Here is a 26,326-nt window from a genome sequence, read left to right as displayed (position 1 = left end):
AGGATAGATGTAAAAATCCTCAGCAAAATACTAGCATACCAATTTCAACAGTGCATTAAAAGGATCATATACCATGACTAAGTGGGATTTATGCCTGGAAGGCCAGCATAGTTCTTCAAAGAAAATCAGCCAGTGTGACACAACACTTTAACAGAATGAAGAATAAAAACTGCATGATCATCTCAATAGATGAAGAAAAACATTTCACAAAATTGAACACACTTTCATGATTATAAAAAACTAGGAGTAGAGGGATATTATCTCACCATAGTAAAGGCCATATATGTAAAGCCCATAGCTATTATATACTCAATGGTGAAAAACTGAAAGATTTCCTCTAAGATCAGGAACAAGACAAAGATCCCCCACTCTCACCACTTCTATTCAACATAGTATGGGAAGTAGTAGCCAGAGAAATAAGGCAAGACAGAAAAAAAAAAGGCTCCCAAATTGGAAAGGAAGAAAATGCTCTGTGTTCACAGATGATATGACCTTATCGTAGAAAATCCTAAAGATTCCACAAAAAACCTGTTAGAACTAGTAAGTCTAGCAAAGTTGCAGAATACAAAATCAAATACAAAAATCATTTTGCATTTCTATACACTAACAGTGAACAACCTGAAAAGGAAATTAACAGAACAATCTCATTTAGTGTAGCATCAAAAAGAATAAAATACTTAAGAAAAAATGTAACCAAGGAGGCAAAAGATTTGTTCACTATAATATATTGCTGAAATCTATAATATATTGATTATGTTCACTATAATATATTGCTGAAAAAAATTAAAGAAGTGTATAAATAGAAAGACATCCCCTGATCATGGATTGGAAGGTTTAGCATTGTTAAAATACCCATACTACCCAGGTAATCTGCAGATTCAGTTCTGTATCAGAATTCCAATGGCATTTTTAAAGACAGAAAAACCATCCTGAAATCCATTTGGAACCACAGGGGTCACTGAATAGCCAAAATGATCTTGAGAAAGAAGAACAAAGCTAGGAACACATGTATATTATATCTTATTGATTTCAGCCATATTACAAAACTACAGTAATCAAAACAATTTGGTACTGGCATAAAGACAGACATATAGACCAATGGAAAAGGACAGAGAGCCCAGAAAGAAACCTATGCATATGTAGTCAAATGATCTTTGACAAGATTTCCAAGAATATACAATGGGGAAGGGATAGCCTCTTCAACACACTGCGGTGGGAAAACTGGATATCCACATGCAAAAGAATGAAGTTTGACTCTTATCTTACAGTGTATGTGAAGATCAACCCAAAATAGATTAAAGACTTATATGTAAGATCTGAAATTATAAAACTCCTAGGAGATAACATTGGTCTTGGCAATTATTACTTGGATATGACACCAGAAAAGAAGAGAACAAATGCAAAAATAGGCAAGTGGGACTACATCAAACTAAAAAATTTCTCCACAGCAAAGGAAAAAATTAACAGAATAAAAAGGCAACCTACAGAATGGGAGAAAATATTTGCAAACCATATATCTGATTAAGGCATTTATTTTCAAAATGCGTAAGGAGCTCCTATAATTCAATAGCAGAAAAACCCAAATAACCTGATTAGAAAATGGGCAGATGACTTGAATAGACACATTTATCCAAAGAAGACATATATGAATGGCCAAAGGTATATGAAAAGATGCTCAACAACACTTATCATCAGGGAAATGCAAATCAAATTAACAGTAAGCTATCACCTCACATCTGTTAGGGATGACCATCAGAAGAAAAACAGAAGATTACAAGTGTTGGTGAGGTGTGCAGAAATTTGAACTCTTGCACACAGTTGATGGGAGTATAAAACAGTACAGTTACTATGCTATAGAAAACAGCATGGAGTTTCCTAAAAAAAATTAATAAAGAACTCCCAGATGATCCCCAAAATAAAAAAGCAACTCCACTTTTGGGTGTTTATCCAAAAGAATTGAAATCAGAATCTTGAGGAGATATCTGTTGCTCCCATGTTCATTGCAGTGTTATTCACAATAGCCAAAAGGTGGAAACAAGTGAAATGTCCATTGATGGATTAATGGATTGAGAAAGTACCACAGCGGTAAATAGAAGGAAATGTGTCATATGTAACAACATGAATGAACCTTCAGAATATTATGCTAATTGAAATAAGCCAGCCGTAAAAGGACGAATACTGTAAGATTCCACTTACATGCAGTATCTAAAACAGACTTGTAGGAAAAGAAAGTAGAATGGTGGTTGCCAGAACCTAATGGGAGGGGGAAATGGGTTGTGGCTGTTTAGTGGGTATAGTGTTTCAGCTAGAGATGAAAAAGTTCTAGCGATCTGCTGTACAACACTGTGTTTATAACTAACTGTACTATACTATACACTTAAAATTTGCTCAGAGGGTAGATCTCATGTTACACACACACACACACACACACACACACATGTGCAAAAGCCTATGTGATTGGGGTCATGGCAGCAAATGTTTGTAGGGCCTGGTGAGCGCCCAATGTGTAAAGCTTGGGAGGTAAAGAAATGAGCATAGGGTGTACTGGACTGTGATGAACTTAAAAGTTCATGTCCTGTGTAAGGGGGGACAGTCACCATTTGCTCTAGTCAATTTCTGCCATTTAGAGTAGGGGCCTGATGTAGCCAGATTTAATTTTTCTGAAGAAGCCACAAAAACAGATTTTATAATGAATTTTCCCCATTTTTAATTCAAAATACTTAAAAACTCTCTATTGGGTACCTTTCACATTACCCTCAAGCAAACTAAAACATTTGCTGGTGTATTTGGCCAGAGTGGCTAGTTTATAATCCCTACACTAGGAAGATTAATTTGACATTTATATGCAGGATCCAAGAGAATGGGAAAGACCGGGAACAGAGAAAGAAATTAGAGGATCCTAAAGAAAAGCAAGTGAAAGCCTGAACTGGAATACAGGCAGGAGAAATGCAGGGGAGAAGGTAGAGGGAGCTAGAATTAAGAACACAGCCTGGCAGGGCTGGTCAGCTGATTTGACGTGTGGTGGGGGTGAGATGGAGGAGATAAAAACGTTTTCAAGGTTTGGAGCCATTTGAGAGTAAGTTGGTGGCATTGTTCCCCTTTCCTCTTAATCCTTGAGTGTGTATTTCCTAAGAATAGGGATATTCTTTTACATAACCACAGTACAATGATCAAAATCAAGAAATTTAAATATTGGTACAATACCATTACCCAATTCACAGTCCATATTCAAATTTGGCCAATTATTCCAATTAAGTGTGTGTATTTTTAGTAAGCTGAAAACTAGTATCTAGAATCTCTTGTGGAGAGGTAGCACCTTTTATATAAATATTTGTTACATGGAACTTCCTGACTGTATGCCAGGAGAACGCAGGCTCCTGAAGCCTGCCTTCTCCTATGGAGAAGGTGCTTCCTGGCCGAATGCCTTCCCTCTCTTGGACAGTTCCTAGTCACCCTCCTAACAGGAGTACATTATGGGCAGACTACTGAGCCAGTGGAATCATGCTGGAGAGTAATATCTTCATGCATTAAACCAGTGCACAGGGTGAGGATATAATAATACTAGGGAGGAAATTCCACAGGAGAAGGCAGGCTTAGGGAAGCTGAGTTCCTTTGGCATACAGTCAGGAAGTTCCATGTAACAAATATTTATGAATCAGCTACCATAAAGTCCGCAGGAAAGCGATATAAATACATATTAGAAAGGTCTGAGGAGACTTCATGGAGGAGAAAGGATTTGTGTTGAGCCACCTAGAAAAGCATGATTTCTTCAGAAAGGTCTGCTTCCTACAGAGACAGGATATTAAGGAAGCAATCTCTTTGATGGGATATAATTGTAATCCTGGGATTCATGCTTGTATACACCCAGTTAAATTTTTAAAGGAATGGTGACATGATAGAATATATCAAACAGTAACATGGCAAAGTAACATGGTTGCAAATTTGGACTGGGTGACAAGCTTACCATGTTCCTAACTGGGGAAGATGGTTGCTTTGAAAGGGAAATGGGGAATAAGAAAATTGTTTACTAAGGGACACGGAGTTAAAAAGTACCTTTTCTTTTCTTTATTCAGCAAATATCTCCTTCAGGGATATGCCTATTTATTCTCCTTGATTATTTATAATCTTCCAGGAGAATTATTATCATTTAACCTAAATACATTTGTTCTTCCTTTCCAAGGTGAGGACCAAGGATCATGTGTTTGATAATGTTGGCCACCTTATCAGATACCACATGGATAACAGTTTGCCAATCATCTCGTCTGGAAGTGAAGTAAGCCTTAAACAACCAGTAAGAAAAGATAACAACCCAGGACTTTTGCATTCCAACAAATGACAGTACGGAAGTACCACCACACTGATATTTCAAGAAAGTCCCTTTTGTATTAGGATACAGAGATAATTCAGACTTGGTGACTAGATAAAACAGAGCACAGACTGTGAAGTATATCTTTCTGAGACCTTCATAGACTAGGTTCTTTATAAAACAAAGAACTAACAAAAACTGATCTCCAGAAAGTGAAAATCTGAGAAGCAGAAGAGGACTGGTCAATTTGAGAAGAAATTATGCATATGCACGGATCACTTTTTAAGGCCCGATTGCATTGATACCAAGCTAAAAGCACAATTAAAATTTCACATGCTAAGGACAACTTTAATGAACTGCTGGGGCAGTGGTATGTGCCTTTCAACCTGATCATTTGGGAACATTTTCATATTGGGGAGGTTAGTATTAACTGTCTTCATATTCTACAACTACAGAACTATTTGCCAAAAACAAGATTTCCCTTGACACAAAAACAAGAAGCAATTTGCTTAATAGTTATTGACTTTTACATTTTCTGTTTAGTAGCACTTTCACTGCAATATTAAAATAAATTTGACACTAAATTAAGACTGTGTCTATGCCAGTGGAACCAAATCAAAGCCACTGAATTGATGTTTCATTGTCTGTTTCATTGGCCTGCCCCATTTGCTCATTAAAGGGCTGGGGCCCAAATTCTTTGGCCTAGTATTTCTCAATCTTTGCTGTTTGGACTGTTTTTATGCAGCACAGGACAAGCTGAAGAGGCCAAATCTGTCAGTCATTCAGACTTCATCATGCCTCTCCCTCCTTCCCTCCTCCCTACCAAAAAGAAAAAAGGAAAGCTCATGAGCGCATGGATTTAAGAGATGGCAAACAAACCAATGTTTTTCATATTCAATATCCAAATGAGTTTCATTCTTATCTAAAGTACTGAATTTATTTGAAAGTATTGGGAAATACCCTCTTGACTGACTGTGTGGAATCATTGTCCTTCATCTATGTGATCCTGAGCACCATTTCTACATATGATCAGACATAAGTCAGAAGGGAGAAAACATATTGGACTAAACAGTTGGAAAGGTTTGCTACATGGAGGTGCGCTGGTCAACTGATGGTGTAATCATGCACTGTGTAGGGAAAAGTGCTGGAGGGGTCTCATCAGTGTGACCTTGAGGCAAGCTGCTGAACCTGCCTGGAATCCAACTTCTTCCTCTATAAATGAGGGAGCTGGGCTAGACGAATTCAGAGATCTATATCAGCCCTAACATAATGAGTCTAAAAAAAGCAGATTTTCCATTTATTAGGGGTCAATCAATGTTGATAAGCAGTCTGTATAACTAGGGCAAAAACTTCATCTTTTTCTTTTTGTCTGTGCCTATACTCACAGAATGAATGGCACAACTAAGATCAACATTTAAAGAGCAGCAACCCTGAGCTTATTAATCAAACACATTGAAACTTTGGAATGGCAGAAGTGGATTTGGTTGTTTTGAGTAGCAGAAAATTGCTTCAGTTCTTTACCCACCTTTGCATGTAGACATATGGCCATTACTTTAGTGTTTTTTATTCTGAGTTATCTGGACAACTGCCTTAACTTCACTTCATTTTGGCTATGTAGACACCATTTAATCTTTGGAATTGTGATATATTTGCTAAATTTTAAATATGAGGAGCTTCTTTTGAGTAGAAATCATCAGAAATCAAGCACACTGTTAATATTTTAATGTGAAGGTTTATAATTGTATTTTAGTTCTACTGCCATGGATTTCTTAAGTAGGTTTATTTCTTCTTAGGCAACCAGGAAATAATGTATTTTTCCTGGTTTCACCTTAGTTCTTGATTATATGTCCTCATGAAGAGAATCAGTGTGGGTATAGATCATAGAAATCTATAGGTGATCTAATCACCTTTATCAGAGACAGAGCAGAGCTGTGGTCTCAGTCTGGCTGTGCAGAATATTAAGTGGGTAGCAAGAAAGAGTTCCTGATACAAAAGATGTAGAGTATATATGGTGTGAGCAGTCCACACAGGTAATCAGTATTTGACTGGAATGGCAAAGGAGTTGGACGAGCAAAGACTGCACTTACAAGTACCACAGACACAGTGAAAACAAAATGAAACACATGTTTGATTGCATGCTCTTATAATAACATACTTTATCTTCATCCATCTTAAAGTGGAAATCCATTTGCCTATAAATACCTGTAAATGACTTTTCAAAAAAAATAAATGGTTATTGCTTTGTGACAGTTGGCAGTGTGTGTCTGATGTTTGGGATTTGGAAAATTTATTTGGAGGATATATCAAGGTTCTGAGAGGAAACAGATGGCTCACTTAAATTGGGTAATTTGAGGAGAGTTGGATAGAGGTAGTATTTACAAAGGTGTGGGCAGAGCTGGGGAAACCACCAGGGAGGAGGCAGTGCCCTGAGGCCAGCAAGGGAGTAAGGGGAGGGAGCAGGGGCCCAATTTGGAGAGAGAGCTCTATGGAAGGGCTGCCTTTTAGGAGCTGTGGCCTCCAGTGGAGGGACTCTACCAGCCCTAGTGACTTCAAAAGGAGGAGGCTAGGGACATTACACTTCATGGATGAAGGATAGCCTTTCAACAAATGGCTGGAGCAATTGGATATCTGTAAGCAAAAGAATGAACCTCATACTTTACATAAACATTATTAACTCAAATGGATTTTGGACTATAAAATGTGAAACTGAAGCTTTCAGGAAAGAAAAACACAGGAGAAAATCTTCAGGATATAGGGCTGGGCAAAGAGTTCTTAGATTTGACATGACCTATTAAATAAAAAACCAGTGTATTGTACTTCATCAAAATTACAAATTCTGCTCTGTGAAAGACTCTGTTGTCTTTACTTAACAGAATATAGACTGCGAGAAAATATTTGTAAGCCACATATCCAACAAAGGGCTTGTATCTAGAATATATTAAAAACTCTTAAAATGCAACTGTAAAATAATCTAATTAGAAAATAAGCAAAAAAAAAAAATGAACAGAACGTTTCACTGAAGATATATAGTTGGCAAATAAACATATGAAAATATATTCCACATCATTAGCCCATAGGGAAAAGCAAATTAAAACCACAGTGAGATATTACTATGCGCAACTCCAATTTCTGCCTCCATCTTCACAAGGCTGTCTTCTCCTTGGTTTCTCTCTGTGTCCTCTTCTCTTTTTTCGAGGACAACAGTCATTAGATTTAGGGCCCACCCTCATTCAGTATGACCTAATTTTAATTTTGCAAAAACCCTATTTCCAAATAAGGTCATGTTTGGCATTCTGGGTGGACATGTAATTTGGGGGACACTATTCAACCTCTATGTGACCCAAGCCAGCTCAAGTCAGAAGATATTTTAAGGCTCAGGTTATCACAGAAGCCAAGGAAAAGCTGACTGCCAGACTTCACAAAATGTGGGAATCTGGCAGATCCATGTTTTGAGTGGTAGAAGTTCATGATCTTCAGTCTAGGCTCCACCATAGGGATGATACAGCTATGGAAGTAGCATATTTCCCATAAAGTGTAGAAAAGTGTAAAAAAGTCGCCCATTTCTCTTCTATATGGTTGTCAGCTGACTCAGTTTCATGGAGTCTTACTTTTGTTATCTGGGAAGGGAGTGCGGTTGTCCCAGGTAGGGTCTAGTGCTCACTTTTGACCCCATCAGGTATGGCCAGGGCCTGGGATGGTGGGGAGGTGATGGGGGTTAGAGTCTTTCTGCCTCTTACTGAAGTCCATCAGCGAGCTGTGTGTACTGTGCTGTGCCTTTAGGGGGTAAGATGGAATTCTACAGCAGGAGAGCTAAGTGATCCCTGTTCCCAAACAAGTATTTTTGTAGAGAGATGAAAACATAAAATGTAAGGGGAAAGCACATGAGGAGATGATGTTTAAACCCCTTGTATAGTGCTTTAGAGTAGGCTAAATTCTTTCACAAGACACAAGCTCATTTGATCCTCACAACCCTATGAGGGGTTCAGACAGGAATTAGTATCCCATTTTACAGCAGATGACCCACCCCAAAAATCTGACTTGCCCAAAACTACACAGCTAATGTGAGACAAATAGAAATTGAGCACAGCTCCTTTATCTCCAAATCCAGTGCTTATCACCACGTATAAAATATAAGTGAGAAAAAAAAAAGGAACCAAGATGGAGGCATGAGTAGAACAGTGGAAATCTCCTCCCAAAACCATATATATTTTTGAAAATACAACAAATACAACTAATCCTAAAAGAGAGACCAGAAGACACAGGGCAACAGCCAGACTACATCCACACCCATGAGAACCCAGCGCCTCGCAAAGGGGGTAAGATACAAGCCGCGGCCTGGCGGGACCCGAGCACCCCTCACCCCAGCTCCCAGTGGGAGGAGAGGAGTCGGAGCGGGGAGGGAGAGGAGCCCAGGACTGCTGAACACCCAGCCCCAGCCATCCGCACTGGAGCGCAGACACACAGTGCGTGTGTGGGGTGCTGGATACCAGGGAAGCAGGACAGTAAGACCTGTGAGTAGGTCCCGAAGCCGGCACCCCGGGGACAAAGAAAAGAGAGTGCTTTCTGAAAGTCTTGAAGGGACAGGGACCCCACAGCTGGACAGAAGCACCCTGGGACACTTAGCCTAGCAGCTGTGAATCCAGGGGAATTCTGGGCACCCGAACCCCTGCAGCACAGCTCGGAGGCTCCTCACCCCAATAAACAGCCTCCCACCTGTTCCTCCTCCAACCCGGCTCCACCATATTGGAGTAGCAGCCTGAGGCAGGCCACACCCACAGCAACTGCAGAGCTAAATAAACTCCATACCGGCCGGGCAAGATCAGAAGCCCAGTCTGCACGCAGCTCCCCAGCACAAGCCGCTAGAGGCCGCTGTTCTCCCAGGAGAGGAAGGCCACAAACTGGCAAGAAGGGACTTTCTCTTACCCAACACACGCACCAGCTCCGCACAAATATATCTATCACCATGAAAAGGCAGAAGAAATTGATACAGACCAAGATCACAGAGGCAAACCCTGAGAAGAGATAGACCTAACCAGTCTTCCTGAAAAAGAATTAAAAATTAAGCTCATAACCATGCTGATGGAGCTGCAGAGAAATATGCAAGAGCTAAGGGATGATGTCCAGAAGGACATTACAGAAATGAAACAATCTCTGGAAGGATTTATAAACAGAATGGATAAGATGCAAGAGGCCATTGACGGAATAGAAACCAGAGAACAGGAACGCATAGAAGCTGACGCAGAGAGAGATAAAAGGATCTCCAGGAATGAAGCAATATTAAGAGAACTGTGTGACCAATCCAAAAGGAACAATATCCGCATTATAGGGGAACTAGAAGAAGAAGAGAGAGAAAAAGGAATGGAAAGAGTATTCGAAGAAATAATTGCTTAAAAATTCCCCAAACCAGGGGAGGAAATAATAGATCAGACCATGGAAGTGTACAGAACTCCCAACAGAAAGGACCCAAGGAGACAACACCAAGACACATAATAATTAAAATGGCAAAGATCAGGGACAAGGACAAAGTTTTAAAGGCAGCTAGAGAGAGGAAAAAGGTCACCTATAAAGGAAAACCCATCAGGCTATCATCAGACTTCTCAACAGAAACCTTACAGGTCAGAAGAGAATGGCATGATATATTTAATGCAATGAAAGAGAAGGGCCTTGACCCAAGAATACTGTATCCAGCACGACTATCATTTAAATATGAAGGAGGGATTAAATAATTCCCAGACAAACAAAAGTTGAGGGAATTTGCCTCCCACAAACCACCTCTACAGGGTATTTTAGAGGGACTGCTCTAGATGGGAGCACTTCTAACACTAAATAGATAATAAAGGTCACCAGAGATAATAAAATCACAGCAAAGAAAGCAGACCAACCAAATACTAACTAAAGGCAAAAAATAAAATCAACTACCCACAAAAGCAGTTAAAGGAAGCACAAAAGAGTACAGAATAAAATAACCAATATATAAAGAACGGAGGAGGAGGAATAAGAAGGGAGAAAAATAAAGAATGACCAGACAGTGTTTAAAATAGCTCAATAAGTGAGTTAAGTTAGACACTAAGATACTAAAGAAGCTAACCTTGAACCTTAGGCAACCACGAATCTAAAGCCTGCAATGGCAATAAGTACGTATCTTTCAATAATCACCCTAAATGTAAATGGACTGAATGCACCAATCGAAAGACACAGAATATAAGAATGGATAAAAAAGCAAGACCCATCTCTATGCTGCTTACAAGAGACTCACCTCAAACCCAAAGACTATAGGAACAAAGAAAGACTGAAGGAACAAAACAGCAGCCGAATCATAGAACCTAAGAATGGACTAACAGTTACCAAAGGGAAAGGGACTGGGGAGAAAGGGAGGGAAGGGAGGGAAAAGGGTGGGGAAAAAGAAAGGGGACATTACGATTAGCATGTATAATGTGTGTGTGCGGGGACATGGGGAGGGCTGTGCAACACAGAGAAGACAAGTAGTGATTCTACAGCATCTTACTACGCTGATGGACAGTACTGTAATGGGGTTTGTGGGGGGGATTTGGTGAAGGGGGGGACCCTAGTAAACATAATATTCTTCATGTAATTGTAGATTAATGACAACAAAATAAATCAATTAATTAAAAAAATATAAGTGAGACTTAAGCATACAAGTCACAAAAGAAGCAAAATAAAGAATAAATCAAATTCCTAAGCACCACTTAAGGGTGTTACACACCGTCTCCTCATGTGCTTTCCCCTTACATTTTTATGTTTTCATCTCTTTACGAAACAGTTGTTTGTGAGCAGGGATCATTTAGCTTTCTTGTCGTAGCATTCCGTCTTACCCCGCAGCACAGGACACCACACGCAGCTTGCTGATGGACCTCAGTGAGAGGCAAACAGTCCCAAAGCCTGGTTCTCGCTAACAGATACCTTGGTTCAGGTTTCAACAGCTTCCATTTACTTGAATGGCTTTTATTTGCTTTTTCTGGCATAAAAACCTTCATTTGTTCACTCATTTATGTACTCTTGTAACATATTTGTTTTGAGTACCATGAGACATGCTAAATGTCCAAGAGGCAAAGTAAGTACCTCAAGATCCTAACATTGGCCCTAGTGAAACAGAAACACAACCAGTTATGGAAGATAATAAGAACTATAATAGATATATACACAGTGTAGAGAGGTAGAAGAGATCATTTCTGCCAAGGGAGGGAGGTATGTGTCAAGATAGAGGGGGTGCTCATCTAACTAGAAGGCTGAGTAGGTGGAGAGGTAAGGTAGGGCAATTGAGGTGAAAGCGCTTGGGCGGAACAATAGCCCCCGAGGAACCTAGGCAGCCCAGCAGCGATTTAGTCATCTGTTGCTGTGGATTGAATATGCGTTACATGGCAGACCTTTGCGCTAGTTGATGGGGTTACAGGGTAGGCATCACAGGGGTTGGGACAGTGAGGTAGCAAAGGAGCACTGGCCATATTATGAAGAGCCTTGAAAAATCATTTTACTCATGTAGTGTATACGGGAAAGGGTTAAAAAGATAAGCGAACATACTGCAACAATTACCTTGATACTCACCTGAACTCTTTTAACCACGGAAGGTGGACACAGTAACGGGCTTTACTGCAGAGTGGGCAGTGCTGTCTTAAAAGACGGGGTTAACTTACCCAAGTCACAAGAACATTCAACAGTTGAGGAAATTCAAGTAGTGACTAAACACGTGGGAAAATGTGCTATCTCATCAGTAGTTAAAGAAACACAAATTCACACAAGGCGGGATCTAGTAAACAAGAAGACAAAGTAAAACGGTATTTAAAGTTGTTTACGTGTTGGGGAAGCAGGCAACTTGGGCAGTCATAAGTGCAAATGCAAAATCCTTCAAGGTTGAGGGTTCAGTGGGGGAGTGAGGGATTCAGTGTGCTGCAGTCGAGAACTCGGGTTTAGGAGAGGGCAGCGCGGGGAGATCAAGTCACCTCACCAGTCTCCTGCACCAGGTGGTCAGGGAAGCCGCAAAGGGCGGGGATGACGGGCAGGCCCATTCCTCCTCGCTGAAGGCGGAAGGCCAGGCGCCTGGGCATCTCTAGGCAACCGATAAGCCCGCCCTCTCCAGAGTTAACACTTTCATAATTGGCTCGCGAATCCACCAATGAACGCACAGGAGGAGCTTCCCGCCACCTCTGGCGCCCGCTTTCAAACAGCTTTGCCTTTTCAACTGCAGGCGGACTTCTCAACCTAGTTTGGGAAAGGCGGAGACTTCCGCTCCACGCCCCGCCTCAGCGGGAATGGTCCCGCCCACCAGGCACCTTCTAGCGGGTGATTGAAGGAGGCGGCTGCCCCTCAATGGCCTCGGCTCCCTGGGTTTGGTTGTGACTAGGAAGGAGCTGGCTAATTAGGGCCAGGGTAAGGGGGATTGCTAGAAATAGGTTTTCGGCAGGGACTAAGGTTGTCCCACGGTGACAGCATCCCTGGCCTCCGGTGAGTTTTGGCTTTGTGGCGGGGCTTGGGTCTGGAATTGGAGGAGGTGCAGGGTCCTGGGGATTTTGGTTGAGGCTTCCGAGAGGGCAGACCCGCCCCCTTCCCAAACCTACGGGTTGCGGGACTCAGCCCTTGACTTTGAAATGTCATCGAGACCCCAAGATCCTGCATAGACGTGAAATCTGGGAAGCCCTCCTCACCTTGTCCAGTCTGCTAGGCTAGCCCTAAGACTATACTGGTGACCCCCGCTGTGGGCACCCTGGCATCGCGCCTGGCTCACAGTGGGTGCTCTGTGCACGTGTTGACCGAGTGCTATGTGACGCTGGCAGCCAAAGCCAGCAGCCCAACCCATCCTAGGCTCCGTGCACCTTCGGTCTCGCGGTACCTATTTGTTGTGCGGTAGTTAGCGCCAAACCGAGTTCCTCGATAAGACCATTGATTTATTCTTTTCGTTTATTCTGTGGGTGCATCTTCTGGGTACCCTGAATCGATCTGTACAAGCTGCTGTCATTAGCACTTAACACAGATTATTTTCATCATTTTTAATAGGTCTGTTTTCTTTCGCTCCAAGTCCTGTTCAACTTTGTGATCTTGAACAGTGATTGGTAAGTAATTGCTGAATGATTCAATAGCCCTCCTAAACCTGGCAGTGCAAGTCTTAAACAGGCTAGTGTGCCCCGGCCATTTCCATTCTAGAAGGGAAGCTGGCATGTAAGCAAGTATGTAGAATTTCCTCTTAGGGCACTTACAATTCCCCTTATTGCACTTAACCTCTTGTATCTTATAGCCATGAGTTTGCGTCTGATTTATGATGAATTTAGGCATATCCTTCACAATGGGTGACAATTTATGTGTACTCCCTAGATATGTGAATGCCATGGAAAAGTATAAGAGATATGGTTTGAAATTGTTAAAGAGTGACTAATTCCATGGGGGTATGGGATTGGCATTTTCATCCCAGAAAAGGTTGCATTATTTCAAGTAAGGTTTCCCACAAGCTACATTCAACTTTTCTCAGATACACTGCATGCTCTTTTTCCTTTAACCTCTTTTGTAGTTGGCTTATTCTTATTCATAAGTAATAGTGTCGTAAGAGTAGAACTAAAACGTATTGATTGGTATGCAGTACTAAGCACTTTATATGCATTATCCTCATAACCAGTCTTTGCCCTATGTACTATTTTTACCCTCATTTTATTAACAAAGAAATAGAAACAGTTTGCTCAGGATTACACAGCTGATAAATAGGAGAATTGAGCCCAGGTTGTCTGAATGAATGCCCTCATTCTTAACCACTTAACAGCCATATTATGTCCTTTAAAATTTATTTCTAATCTGAAGTTTTTCTTTTTGTGAAACTCTCAGCCTTCCTTTCTTAAGCTAAATTAATGTGTGTTTTATATTTTCCTCTATTACAGAATTTATCACAATGTGTGTCATTGTAACTATTTACATTAAGGAACTGTAAGCTCCCCATGGCTGGTACCATGTCTTAGATACATCTAGGGTATAATCTGTCACACAGCAGATGCTAAATTATCTATCTAGGAAGAAGGTATTAACCAGCTTGCTATTAAAAAAATATTGTACACTTTTTCTGCATCTTGATTTTTTTAAATCATCACTCAATAAATACAAAAATATTTTATTTTTATTAGTGGCATAGTATTGCCAAATTTATTCAAAAGTACTTCTACTAGGGCAAATCTTTTTTCAGTATATCAATATTGGTCGTTTTCAAGATGATTTTCATAGATCATAGTTTAATCAGCAATTCATGAGGATACCTGTTTCCTATAAAATAGCCACCACTAAGGCATTATCTAGTTTTTTCAGTTTAGTGATTGAAAATCATATCTCATTGTTTAAATGGTACACTGAATTCTTCATGAGCTTAATCATCTTTTCAAGTTAATTGAATATTTGCATTTCTTTTTTTAATAAATTGTCACAGCAGTCCATTTAAAATTTTTTTGTCTTTTTCTCATTATTTTATCTTTTGACTTTATTAGTGATGTATTTTTCCATACATAAATGTGACTTGCTAATGTCTTTTGTCATATACAAATTTTATTTTTCTGTAGTTAAGTTTCTGTTAATTTTTCCTTTTTGGCTTCTGGGTTTGCTGTCTTACTTTTTTTTTTTCCCTAAAGCAGTCTCTCTGAATATTGGTAGTCTCTGACAGCAGTGGTACTATAATTGGTAGTGATTAGTAAGTTGAAGAAAAACATTAGCATTTACTTTAAACTATGATTAAAATTCTATTACCTTTTTAGTCTTTTTTTCTTAACCACATAAGTATGAAATTTCCTTTTATGCTTAAAATAGTTTCTTAAAGTCTCTGATTGTTTGCACTTTTCAGAAAGAAATCTTACTTGTACCTTTTCTTCCCCAGTGGATAGAGATTTGGGTCTTTGGTTTTTAGACATTTTCTTTAATGACATGGTTTGGATTTGAAATGCCATTAAAAAAAACTGGTCTTTTAATTCTCGTCGCTTAAAAATGAGTGTGGAATTTACTATTGTGTGAGAAAAACAGCATTTTATTTAAAATAGTTGTATGTAGCAATAGGCTCTTATAAAAATCTTAATGTTCTTTTTCAATATTCACTAAGAATTGATGGAAGATTGGTGAAGGATCGGAAAAAACCCTCCCTTCTTTTACATAATAAAGGAGAAATTAACCCAAATTCCATATTCTGGCTTTAACTACAAAATGCAGAGGAAGAGGAGAATATTTTAACAATCAGAAGCAAGAAAAATAATTCTGCCTGGAGAATTCAGTGATGTCTTTAAGGTCCAGTTTAATTTAATTTCTTTTAAAGAGCCAGAATTTAAATGGGCTAGTATTTTCCTTATCTATTCTGCAGACTTGATGTCCACTTTCAATAGTGAAAAAAACCCTAGGGACATGAGCTTGTATGAGTGTTTTTCCCTCACCTCTTCATCTGTATTATAGGCCCACTGTCAGTCAGATCTCCATGTTATGCTGGTATGTACAAGAGGGTTCTTGGAGCTGCTGGGTGGGGACAAGATTTAGGTTCCCCAAGCTCATATTTTTTTCTTCTGGTGAAAGAGTATACATGTTCTTTCTCCTTTTCGCCCTGGCACAAGAATAGAAAGGAGCAGGTCTGGCCTAAGAGGATGGAAGAATTTACAATGATATGAGGGGTTTGAGTTGATAGAATTGAAAGGGATGAGCTGCATGTAGGGACCAGAGAGAAAGGGATAAAGAAGATAGACTGCAGATTGGAGTTTGGCCAAGAAATATAATTTAGTCCTTGAAAAACAAACAAAACTCAGACTATAGGGATTTGGGGCATTGAAATTCATACTTACGTTAATCTGTAATACATATTTGATCTAAAGTGCACACTTTCTTTTCACATTTTAACATCTACAAAATCCAGCTGCATTATAAAATGAATGATGTGTTATAATGTAATTGGCCAAATCTTTTTCTTAGTGGTACAAGTGGTACTATGTCATATAGTCAAGGATGACTTAGATCTGATGAAATGGAGTATCTTTTGCTATAGAACCCTTGACTTAAAGTAGTTTTCAACCGTTAACATGAGGAAGCTAAGTTTTTCATGGTAAAATGCATTTGGGTTGCTGGGTTTTTCCTTCCTATTTCACTTCCAATTTAATGACCTTATAGCCTGGAAAACTCTGTAGTCAATGAGTAGGGGCTCTGGCTCACATCAAAGTGCATTTCATTGGCATGTAGAGTTGTGGGCTGAATGGAGGGCAGTTTTAGGCTGGGTAATCGGTGATGTCTGCCAGTGTTTTTGTCCAGATTGTTTAGAGCTTTGAAGTTGGGGTGGTTTCTGTCTAATGTCAGGATCCCTAAGTATAATTCAACTCATCAGCAGCCTTTTGACGGTAAGTGCTTGAAAGCCATCTCCCGCTGGTGCTTCTGCCCCAGCAGTTGCACCCCCAGGGGACTCTCGCTGTTGTTTTTGGAACTGAAACCCCACAGTGGTGTAGCTTCACAGCCTTCACTTGTGTTTCTCCTGAGTATTTTTTGCCAGAACCCTGATTTTATCCAGCTTAAGAGCAGACATTTAGCATGTGTATTTTTATTGTGTGCTATGGAGTTTACCAGGACGGAAATGATTTTTGGGTAGCCCTCGTTAACTCGGGATTTAGTAGCTGTCTGTGTAAAACGTGATGTTTGGCTGTGTGGTCATCAAAGAATGAAGTGAATTGTGGAGGATACTACCTTTGCCATATTTAATACATCAAATTGGAAACAGCGTAATATGAACAATTTTATGTTTTGGTACATTTTTAGTTTATTATGATTACCTTATTTTTTTATGGATAAAAATCTTACTGTTTAAGTTATATTTCTCAGATCCCTAGAAAGGTCTAGTCGTAAGTTTATTAGCTTTTTGCATTTTTTCTATTTTGTGTGAATTGCAATTTCTAAAAACTCTCTTTATATTTGGAATACTAACCATGTGTCACATGTGAGTGACATGTATCTTCTTCCTGGCTGCTGTTGTCTTTTTGTGTATAGCACCCCTTGTGTAGTTTGGTCTGGGAAGATTATATGGGGTATTTAGAAACCGAACATCTTTCTCGTCCTGCAGGAGGACCATGTCATTAGACTTTGGCAGTGTAGCACTGCAGACACAAAATGAAGAGGATGAATATGACAAAGAAGACTATGAAAGGGAGAAAGAGGTAAGTGACTCAGAAGAAAACCTAAACCCAGTTTTCTTCCTTACCAATCTTGATGCCTTTTATTTCTTTGTGTTGCCTAATTGCTGTGGCTGGGACCTCCAGTACTATGTTGAATAGAAGCAGGGAGAGAGGGCATCCTTGTCTTGTTCCTGATCTTATAGGAAAAGCTTACAGCTTCTTGCTGTTAAGTATGATATTGGCTGGATATAGCCTTTATTATGTTGAGGTACTTGCCCTCTATACCCATTTTGTTGAGAGTTTTTTCATGAATGGATGTTGAATTTTGTCAAATGCTTTTTCAGTATCTATGGAGATGATCATGTGGTTTTTGTCCTTTTTGTTTATGTGGTGGATGATGTTGATGGATTTTCAAATGTTGTACCATCCTTGCATCCCTGGGATGAATCTCACTTGGTCATGGTGTATGATCTTCTTGATGTATTTTTGAATTCGGTTTGCTAATATTTTGTTGAGTATTTTTGCATCTATGTTCATCAGTTTTGGTCTGTAGTTTTCTTTTTTTGTGGTGTCTTTGCCTGGTTTTGATATTAGAGTGATGCTGGCTTCAGCTTGTTAGGTCCATGACATAGAATGAGTTTGGAAGTATTCCCTCTTCTATTTTTTGGAAAACTTTAAGGAGAATGGGTATTATTTCTTCTCCAAATGTCCTATAAAATTCAGTGGTGAATCCGTCTGGTTTGAGGGTTTTGTTCTTTGGTAGTTTTTTTGATTACCAATTCAATTTCATTGCTGGTAATTTGTTTAGATTTTCTGTTTCTTCCTGGGTCAGCCTTGGAAGGTTGTATTTTTCTAAAAAGTTGTCCATTTCTTCTAGGTTATCCAGTTTGTTAGCATATGGTTTTTCATAGTATTCTCTAATAATTCTTTGTATTTCTGTGGTGTCCATATTGATTTTTTCTTTCTCATTTCTGATTCTGTGTATTTGTGTAGATTCTCTTTTTTTCTTAATAAGTCTGGCTAGGGGGTTATCTATTTTGTTTATTTTCTCAAAGAACCAGCTCTTGGTTTCATTAATTTTTTCTATTGTTTTATTCTTCTCAATTATATTTATTTCTTCTCTGATCTTTATTATGTCCCTCCTTCTGCTGACTTTGGGCCTCATTTGTTCTTCTTTTTCCAATTTCAATAACTGACTTTAGACTATTCATTTGGGATTGTTCTTCCTTCTTTAAAAAGGCCTGGATTGCTATATACTTTCCTCTTAGAACTGCCTTTGCTGCGTCCCACAGAAGTTGGGGCTTTGTGCTATTGTTTTTGTTTGTCTCCATATATTGCTTGATCTGTTTTAATTTGGTCATTGATCCATTGATTAAGGAGCATGCTGTTAAGCCTCCATGTGTTTGTGGGCCTTTTTGTTTTCTTTGTACAATTTATTTCTAGTTTTATACCTTTGTGGTCTCAGAAGTTGGTTGGTAGAATTTCAATCTTTTTGAATTTACTGAGGTTCTTTTTGTGGCCTAGTATGTGGTCTCTTCTGGAAAATGTTCCATGTGCACTTGAGAAGAATGTGTATCCTGCTGCTTTTGGGTATAGAGTTCTGTAGATGTCTGTTAGGTCCATCTGTTCTAATGTGTTGCTCAGTGCTTCTGTGTCCTTACTTATTTTCTGTCTGGTTGATCTGTCCTTTGGAGTGAGTGGTGTGTTGAAGTCTCTTAAAGTGAATGCATTGCATCCTATTTCCTCCTTTAATTCTGTTAGTATTTGTTTCACACCCTAAACCCAATCTTAAGCCATTTTATTTCCTGATCAATATTATATCATCATTTTGAAGGAATTTATAGTTCTTTTTTTTTTTTTAACCCTTAAAACCTAATCAGTATTTGGACTTCTAAAAGGTGGATGAGTGGAATGCTTCCTTTTTTGAGACTAGAATAAAGCATAAATGTGAATGATGCCATCAGAGAAATGCTTAGATTCCTTAACATCTTTTCATTTATGGAGTAGTGATTGACTTAGTGGAGGCCTTATTTAGAGTCTTGCTTTGAACAAGTCCAGCAAGATTCCTTGCTGCAGGCAGTGTACATACTAGTAGATGCAGTAAGTAAACAAGTAAACAGATGAATAAAATACAATCTGAGGTGAATAAAATAATTAATCATTGATAAATGATAGGGAAACTAAAAAGGGTGATATTAAAGTAACTGCTAGGGAACTGATGGGTAAAGGTCTCTTGAAAGAGGAAATGTTTGAACTGAGACTTGACTCATGAGAAGGAGCAGCCATATAGAAGTCTAAGGAAGCATATTCTAGGCCAAGACACCAATGAATGTAAAGCTTGGAAGCCTGGAAGAGACCCTGTATATCTGTAGAGTAGCCAGAAGGCTGAGGTGTTGGGATTTGTGAGCAAAAGGTGAACAGTAGAGATGAGGTGAAGAGGTGACTGAGCCAGATCATCGTATGTCATGGTAAGTTGTTTGTATATTGTTCTAGAAGCAGTGGGAAGCCAGGGGAGGATTTTAAGCAGGGAAGCAATATCTGATCACATTTTTGAAAGATCTTTCTAATTGCTGTGTGGTGAATAGACTAAAGGAGGAAAGGAGTAAGAGGAGGAGATCATATTATTTGTATATAAGTTGCATATTTATGTATATATATATATATGTACACATATATTTAAAGTGTATAAAGTGTTTAACAGAATTCATGTCACAAAAGTAACTGTTAAGTAAATGGTGGCAGGAGTAATAGTAGCATTTGGGGGAAGTCAGTTTCCTTGTTATGACTGCCTTTAAGTCTGAGTCAAATTTTTGACTGACTATAGCAGGCTTCTTTTTTACAGAGGCTATGCTCGATATGACCTATTTTCTAATGTGTAAAATAATCCTTTCTAATAGCTACTGGGAACCATCAACATTAACAGGAAGGAAGAAATAGGGTCAGTTGCCTGTGTGGCTGGCAGTAGAGTTAGGCAGAGTTAGTGTGGCTGCCAGAACACTGGCAGTGTGGTGGATTTTGCCCATAGACATGTAATTGTTGGGTTGCACCGTGTTTTTAAAAAATTGAACCTGTATTCAATTTATTTAAAGATTGTATTTAAAGATTGGAAAATTTCATGTAACAATACAGAGTTTCTGGCTTGTCTTAAAATGTCCTGAGCCCTGGCCACGTGCTGCCTATGTCTGCACATGGCAGCAGGCAGGCTGGAGCCAAGCACTGCCTCTCCATCCCAGCTGACCCCCGCCCCCACCTGTCATACGACATGGACTTGGGCACTTGGACCTGCCAGCTCCTCTCTCGTAAGTTCTCTGCCAGACCTCTGAGAGCACTGGAGTTTGTGACCCTGGCCAGGGTTTCCGGGTTCTGACAGAGTCCTTCATGACAACTATGGAAAGGATGGAGATGAGGATTTTCTGTTTCTCTGTGAACTCACGGCATGGGGTTTTCATGACCCTGAATGCTTTAGATAGCTCACTGGAATTTAGCTACTGGGATTCTGGAGAGGATCAGTTTAAGTAATTACTAGAGTAGACTTTAAAGAAGAAGAAAAAATAATATGACAGGTGATTTTTCATTATGAAAGATATTAGAGAGGGAGGTAAGGTACTACAGAGAACTTACTGCTGAGGGTATTGTGTGGTGTAAGTTTCATAGGGCATAGTAGGTAAAAAGGCAGTTCATTCTGGAAAATACAGAAAATAGCCATTGGGATCACTTGATAATACGCTGGGGTAGGGAATTCCCAGAGGAAAAGGAGCTTCTAAGAGGTGCAGTATCTAGGAATGAGTGTTTCTAGCAGATGAAAGAAAAGAATAATAACTATCTAATATGGTGATTATGATTCATGTTAATAAAAAGTCTTTCTGCTTTTTTTAAATTGCTGTAAGGGAAGAAGTGAGGTGGGAGGCTAGAGGGTTTCCGATTTTCAGCAACAAAATTCAGGATTGTTTATAAAAGGTGTATGTATATTTCATCACTGCAAATTAAAATAAGTAGGTGGAGTAAAACTAAGTTTGTTTGCATAGCTAGAAGCCTTTTCAACCTCCTCAGTCCCCGTAATCCTGTAATAGCAGAACAGCCACAGCCTTAAGAGGTTAAAGAAGAGAATAGTCTTTTCCTGCCTGCCTTATTGGTAGCTTGGGGAGTGGTGGCTGGGTTAGAAGTTAGCAGCTGGCCAATGCATATTGCTTCTTTACTTACTGGATCACTTGGTATTCAATTCATTTAAGTAGGAGGAATGCCTGTATTCCCCAGGATGTGCAGGAGGGCTGGCTAGGCAGGGCATATCTGACTCATAGCCTTCCCTGCTAAGGGTTTGTGAGATCCTCTCTCTGTAAATGGCAAATAGTCCTGATTTTGACCTGGTGTGAATGGCCAGGTGCTAATACAACATGCTTTTAAATACAACTGAGTTTAATTTTGGTGCTTTGGGGTCAGTTGGGATAACATCCACACTTGCCCATCAGTCAGCGAATAAGCCAAATTTCAACCAGCATGGCATCCTAATTAACAGCTCTACAATTATGATCTTGTCTTTTCCATTTCTATTCCCTCCATTGTTTACATTGAAGAGCAAATGGAGAAAGTGTTTTAATCTTCAGAGGAGGAAAGGATGTGGTAAAGTGATTCAATATTCAGAGGATATTTAGCCCAGTGGTATCTCAAAACAGACTTCCATGAATAGACCCATATTTTGAATAAAACTTCCAAGAAATTCATAGAAAAGTAAAGCAGTAGAATCATTAATTCTAAATGTTATGTTAGTAAAATTTGGCCCCTGTGGGCCAAGGCATAGCAGAGAAGTGCATCATAACCCACAGCCTCATCCAGATTTTCACCTGAAACTCTGTTTCCTGCACAATCAACAGAGCAGATTGGGGTGCAGGTAAGTAAAGGTAATGATACCACGGACATTTGGTGTCATGTCAGTTAATATTCAAGTCATTTATATTCATAACTTACTGGAGCAAATTATTCTCTTGCTGTATCACCTGAGAACTACTGATGTAGTTGTCCTTCTTACTACTAAGTAGGCCTCATCCAGAGTATTCTAGGCAAACTTTCACTTGTCAGGCTGGCCCAGAGAAGGGGAATTCAAAAGTTCTTTTATTAACTCAGTCATAATGTAACAATGTGATTTCATAGAATATTTCTCACCTAAAATCATTATACTTTATGATTTCATCGTCGGATATTACAGAGACATAGTTGTAATTATTGGGACAGGAATGGATGTTAAAAGCTTCAAAGTTATGGGTATCTTGGTTTGCTGGGTATGCATGTACTTTCTGCAATGTCACCAGGAGTAGCTCTGTGATGATCGTTTGGTTTTAGATATTAAACTCGTGTGTACATATGTGTTTTGGAGCTGGTGGTTTGAGGCAGAACTACTTAGTTATCTTTGATGTCAAGATAATACTTGCTGGTATGGTTCAGTTAGTGATGATATATTTGAAACCTGGAAAATGATCTTGAGTAGAAAGGTAGGTGGTTTAAGCAGCAGATGGCAGAGGAAAGCTGCACCTGGCAGTGCTGGTTTGAACTGCTCTTGGTTTTTGGATTGGTACTTCTCTAACAGAGTAATAAAGCTGAGCTGAGCTTGGAATCGTGTATTTTAGATGTAAAGTTTCCGTTGCATACATAGCCTTTTTTCCACTTTTTAACTGCCTTGTTTGATGTCATCGTGGAAACATCTTGATATTTTGTCCCCACTAGAGGGAGTTGTAAAGCTACTATTTGTTTACGTTTTATATTGTGTGACTTGGAATTTTCTTGTCATCACTCAAGAAAATCAAAGAAACATGGTTGAGCTTTATATTTTCATATATTTTTTCTGATGTTTCTCTTCAGTACTTTCTTATACTTTATCTAGATTGTGCCTTTGAATGTTTCCCATAATATACAGGTATTTTTCAGGGATTGTCATAATGGGAACAAAAGCATTGAACTTTGGCCAACTGAAGCTTGACGGTATACAAATAGAAATTAGTGTCTTGCAGTGACCGACTCAGTGTCACATAGGAAAACCAGGAGTGGGAGTGGAGAGACGCCGGTTCTGATACTGGCTCTGGAACTGCAACCGCTTCTCTTGGGCCTGCCCCTGACCTCCTCTGGGCCTTGGTTTGCTCACTTTTAGGCGGAAGGTTTGTCTTGGAGAGCTCCTATGTTCTTTCCCGGATAACGTTCTGTACGGCATCTGTAGTGCAGCTGATATTTGTCTTTAATAAATGTCGCCACGTATCTTTTTAAGATATGTGGGAATTTAGACAAGTTTCCCCACTAACACTGTAAAATTTAGTTTAACTAATGGAATAGATTTTTAAAAATAATTCTGCACATAGTAATTCATAAACTAAAGCTGGAGCAGCCAGGTTTTTTAGCTCTTTATCAGCCCATGCTGCGTCTTGGCTCTTAGGTTAAAATGAAGGTTCTGCTTCGTGTGTATCCGTGGAAGGATTGTTTAACAATTCATATTTTAAAATATCAGACTCTTTTCAGTGTACTTTTGAGGTAACGTGCTGCCAAGCCAGACGGATGTTGCCTACCCCATTTGCTGCTTTTCTCTTGGGAGAGATGTACAGTTTGTAATCTGAAACTCTTGCTCTCATGAATGTTGAGGATTATAGTCTCTGAAGACAGTCTGTTTAGTTAATTTAAGTCAAAAACCCTAACAAAAGGTTTACGTGTTCTGTTTTACGGTCCTCCTAACATAGGCTTTTTAGATGTTGTACACAGGTTTTTATATTGTAAAGTGTTTTGTTGCTGAAGTTTTTTTGCGTGAAGTGCCCTCATTTTTTTCTCTTTAGGGAAGAAACGTGAAGTAGTAAAGGGGCAGGAGTTTATAGAATGGTTTAGATTGTGTTTCAGTAGAAGCCTTAACAATAGCAAATTACCTTTTTTTCTAAGGAAGGAATCTCTTTAATTATTAAACTCAGTAGATACAGAGTGATATCTCACTGAGAAGATGGCATTTGCCACCAAAAAGCAGTCTGCTGAATTTGCTAGTAATGAGCAGAATTAAGTCTTGTCATTGGAAAGGGTTGTTGAAACTGTATTTGGTATTTGGGTGGATATTTAATAAGGAAAATCTATAGTTTGTAAAATTCTCTCTTTGGTAACATGCATACGTTGATATGGCCAATCTGTGTGTTATGGTGTAAGTTGCAGTGACCAAAAGCAAAATCTGTTTGACAGTCTGTGTATTTGAGGAGTGCACGCTTTCATTTTGGGAAATGGGAGCCTCAAAGGTGAGATTTTGTTGCTGAACGGCCTTGATAGGGGGACTCACCTCATTTCATTTCCTTGTCCTGAAAGTTATGGCAGCCGAAGGGTATGGCTCAGCTAATGCCCAAGAACTTGATGGAGAAATTTTTGAAGGTGAATGAAGCAATTTAAAAGTGTTAGCATACGTGTAAGATGTTTTATAAGGTACTAACAACTATAGGGATGAGTTTGCTAGTTGATAAGTTTACCTCTGAATCCAGAAGCATTTTGATGAGCTTAATGCTTATAAACTCAAGTTAGTTTTCCTTCGTCGATGCCAGTTTTGTTCATTTTGTAGTATCGCAAGGGAATCTGTGAGAACTGCTTAATTATTATGTAGTTTTTCCGATCTTTGTGTGTGGGGAACATGTACTGTTCAGGTGTCCATGTCCAAGTGCCCCTGAATTATAAGGCTATGTATTTGAACCTCTCTGAAGGTTTAGAAGAAAATATTCTTTCAGGAGTCCTTACTTAATGTAAGTATAAAAGATTTATTTTGTTGTTTTTCCCCATATAAATGGGGGAGTCTTTTTCCTTAAAGCACTGGTACCTAATTATTGACAACAGTTTGGACTACTTATGAAAGACCTCAGAGGTGGTTTTTTTTTCTGAGTTCTGTGTCTGTCAAATCACTCTGCTACCTTTCACCTGAGGCGTGCATGTAGCATACTAATGACAATGTGTTGTTTTGTTTTTGATGTTGTTTCTTATTCTTTATATCTTGAGGTCAAATCTGATATGGCTAATTCACAAACTGATTTTTCAGTTAGCCTGCATGGTGGCCAATAAATCAATCTTTGTTGTTAATATTAGTATCAAATAAACTTTGAGATGAAGGTAACTTTTCATTGGAATAAAATATGTTTCTCTTGTTTCATTTTTAAAGAACCAAATGGATTGAGAAAAGCTTTTAAAAAAAATCCAATGAATATTAGAAATATATATAGGAGTAAGGAAGTATCCCCTTTCCCCATCTCACATACCCCATTTACATTCCCAAATTTAACTTCACCAAAACTCAGTTAACGATTGGACCATTCCTTTCAGACCTTTCTTAGAATATGATTATTTAACTTTAACCATATATATTTTTAAGACAGTTTTTTGTTCATAAATATAATTCATATGTTTTGTATCTACATTTCATTTCTTTTACTGTTAAGACAGAGAAAGTTGGAAAAAAGAACACCTGCCATAGACTTCAGAAGCATCTCATTTTTTTCCCCCTAAAGTTTTACAGGGCATTTAATATCTTTGAGATTCACTCACTGCAGAATGTTATGGGATTGATTTAAGCACTATGCAGGGACTCAGTCACCTTGTTAATTTAACTGGTGCTTAATTTTCAAAGGAAGTCATTACTTCCTTTAAGTACATAACTGGTACTTAATTTTCAAAGGAAGTCCCTACTTATTTAATAACATAATATTTGGATCTTTGATTGTTACCAAATTTTAAGACATTATACTGGGATTTGAAGAAAGACATTTACAGATTGATATTGAAATTCAACAGATTAGACAAATCATCTCTTTATCACAGTTTGACACTTGAATAACTTTATTCTGTTTTTATAGGAAGAATTTATTCTGTCTGCTTTTATAGGCAAAATGCTAAGGATGTGATTTTTCTAGGAAAAAATTAGCAA

General features: G+C 38.9%; 2 protein-coding genes across 4 annotated transcripts in view; both read left to right on the top strand.

Moving 5' to 3' along the window:
• SHC4 (SHC adaptor protein 4) overlaps positions 1-6,555 on the top strand; it is a 120,647-nt gene extending 114,092 nt beyond the window's left edge. Inside the window, exon 12 of the mRNA XM_017668841.3 lies at positions 4,181-6,555. Within this exon, the coding sequence (XP_017524330.3) occupies positions 4,181-4,336 (156 nt within the window). The 3' untranslated portion in view covers positions 4,337-6,555. The remainder of the gene's footprint in view (positions 1-4,180) is intronic.
• A 6,043-nt stretch (positions 6,556-12,598) lies between these two features.
• Positions 12,599-26,326, top strand: part of CEP152 (centrosomal protein 152) — an 85,510-nt gene continuing 71,782 nt past the window's right edge. Inside the window, exons 1-4 of one of the 3 annotated variants that reach the window (XM_073211774.1) lie at positions 12,599-12,766; positions 13,316-13,371; positions 15,381-15,562; positions 17,364-17,457. In XM_073211774.1, the coding sequence (XP_073067875.1) occupies positions 15,552-15,562; positions 17,364-17,457 (105 nt within the window). In that variant the 5' untranslated portion in view covers positions 12,599-12,766; positions 13,316-13,371; positions 15,381-15,551. The remainder of the gene's footprint in view (positions 12,767-13,315; positions 13,372-15,380; positions 15,563-17,363; positions 17,458-26,326) is intronic. The other 2 variants (XM_073211775.1, XM_073211776.1) reach the window with 2 other exon arrangements.

This window comes from Manis javanica, chromosome 8 (genome assembly GCF_040802235.1).
Source record: "Manis javanica isolate MJ-LG chromosome 8, MJ_LKY, whole genome shotgun sequence".
NCBI classification, from domain to species: Eukaryota; Metazoa; Chordata; class Mammalia; order Pholidota; family Manidae; genus Manis; species Manis javanica.
Note: the sequence above shows the minus strand (reverse complement) of the source record. Positions and strands in the feature narration are given on the sequence as shown.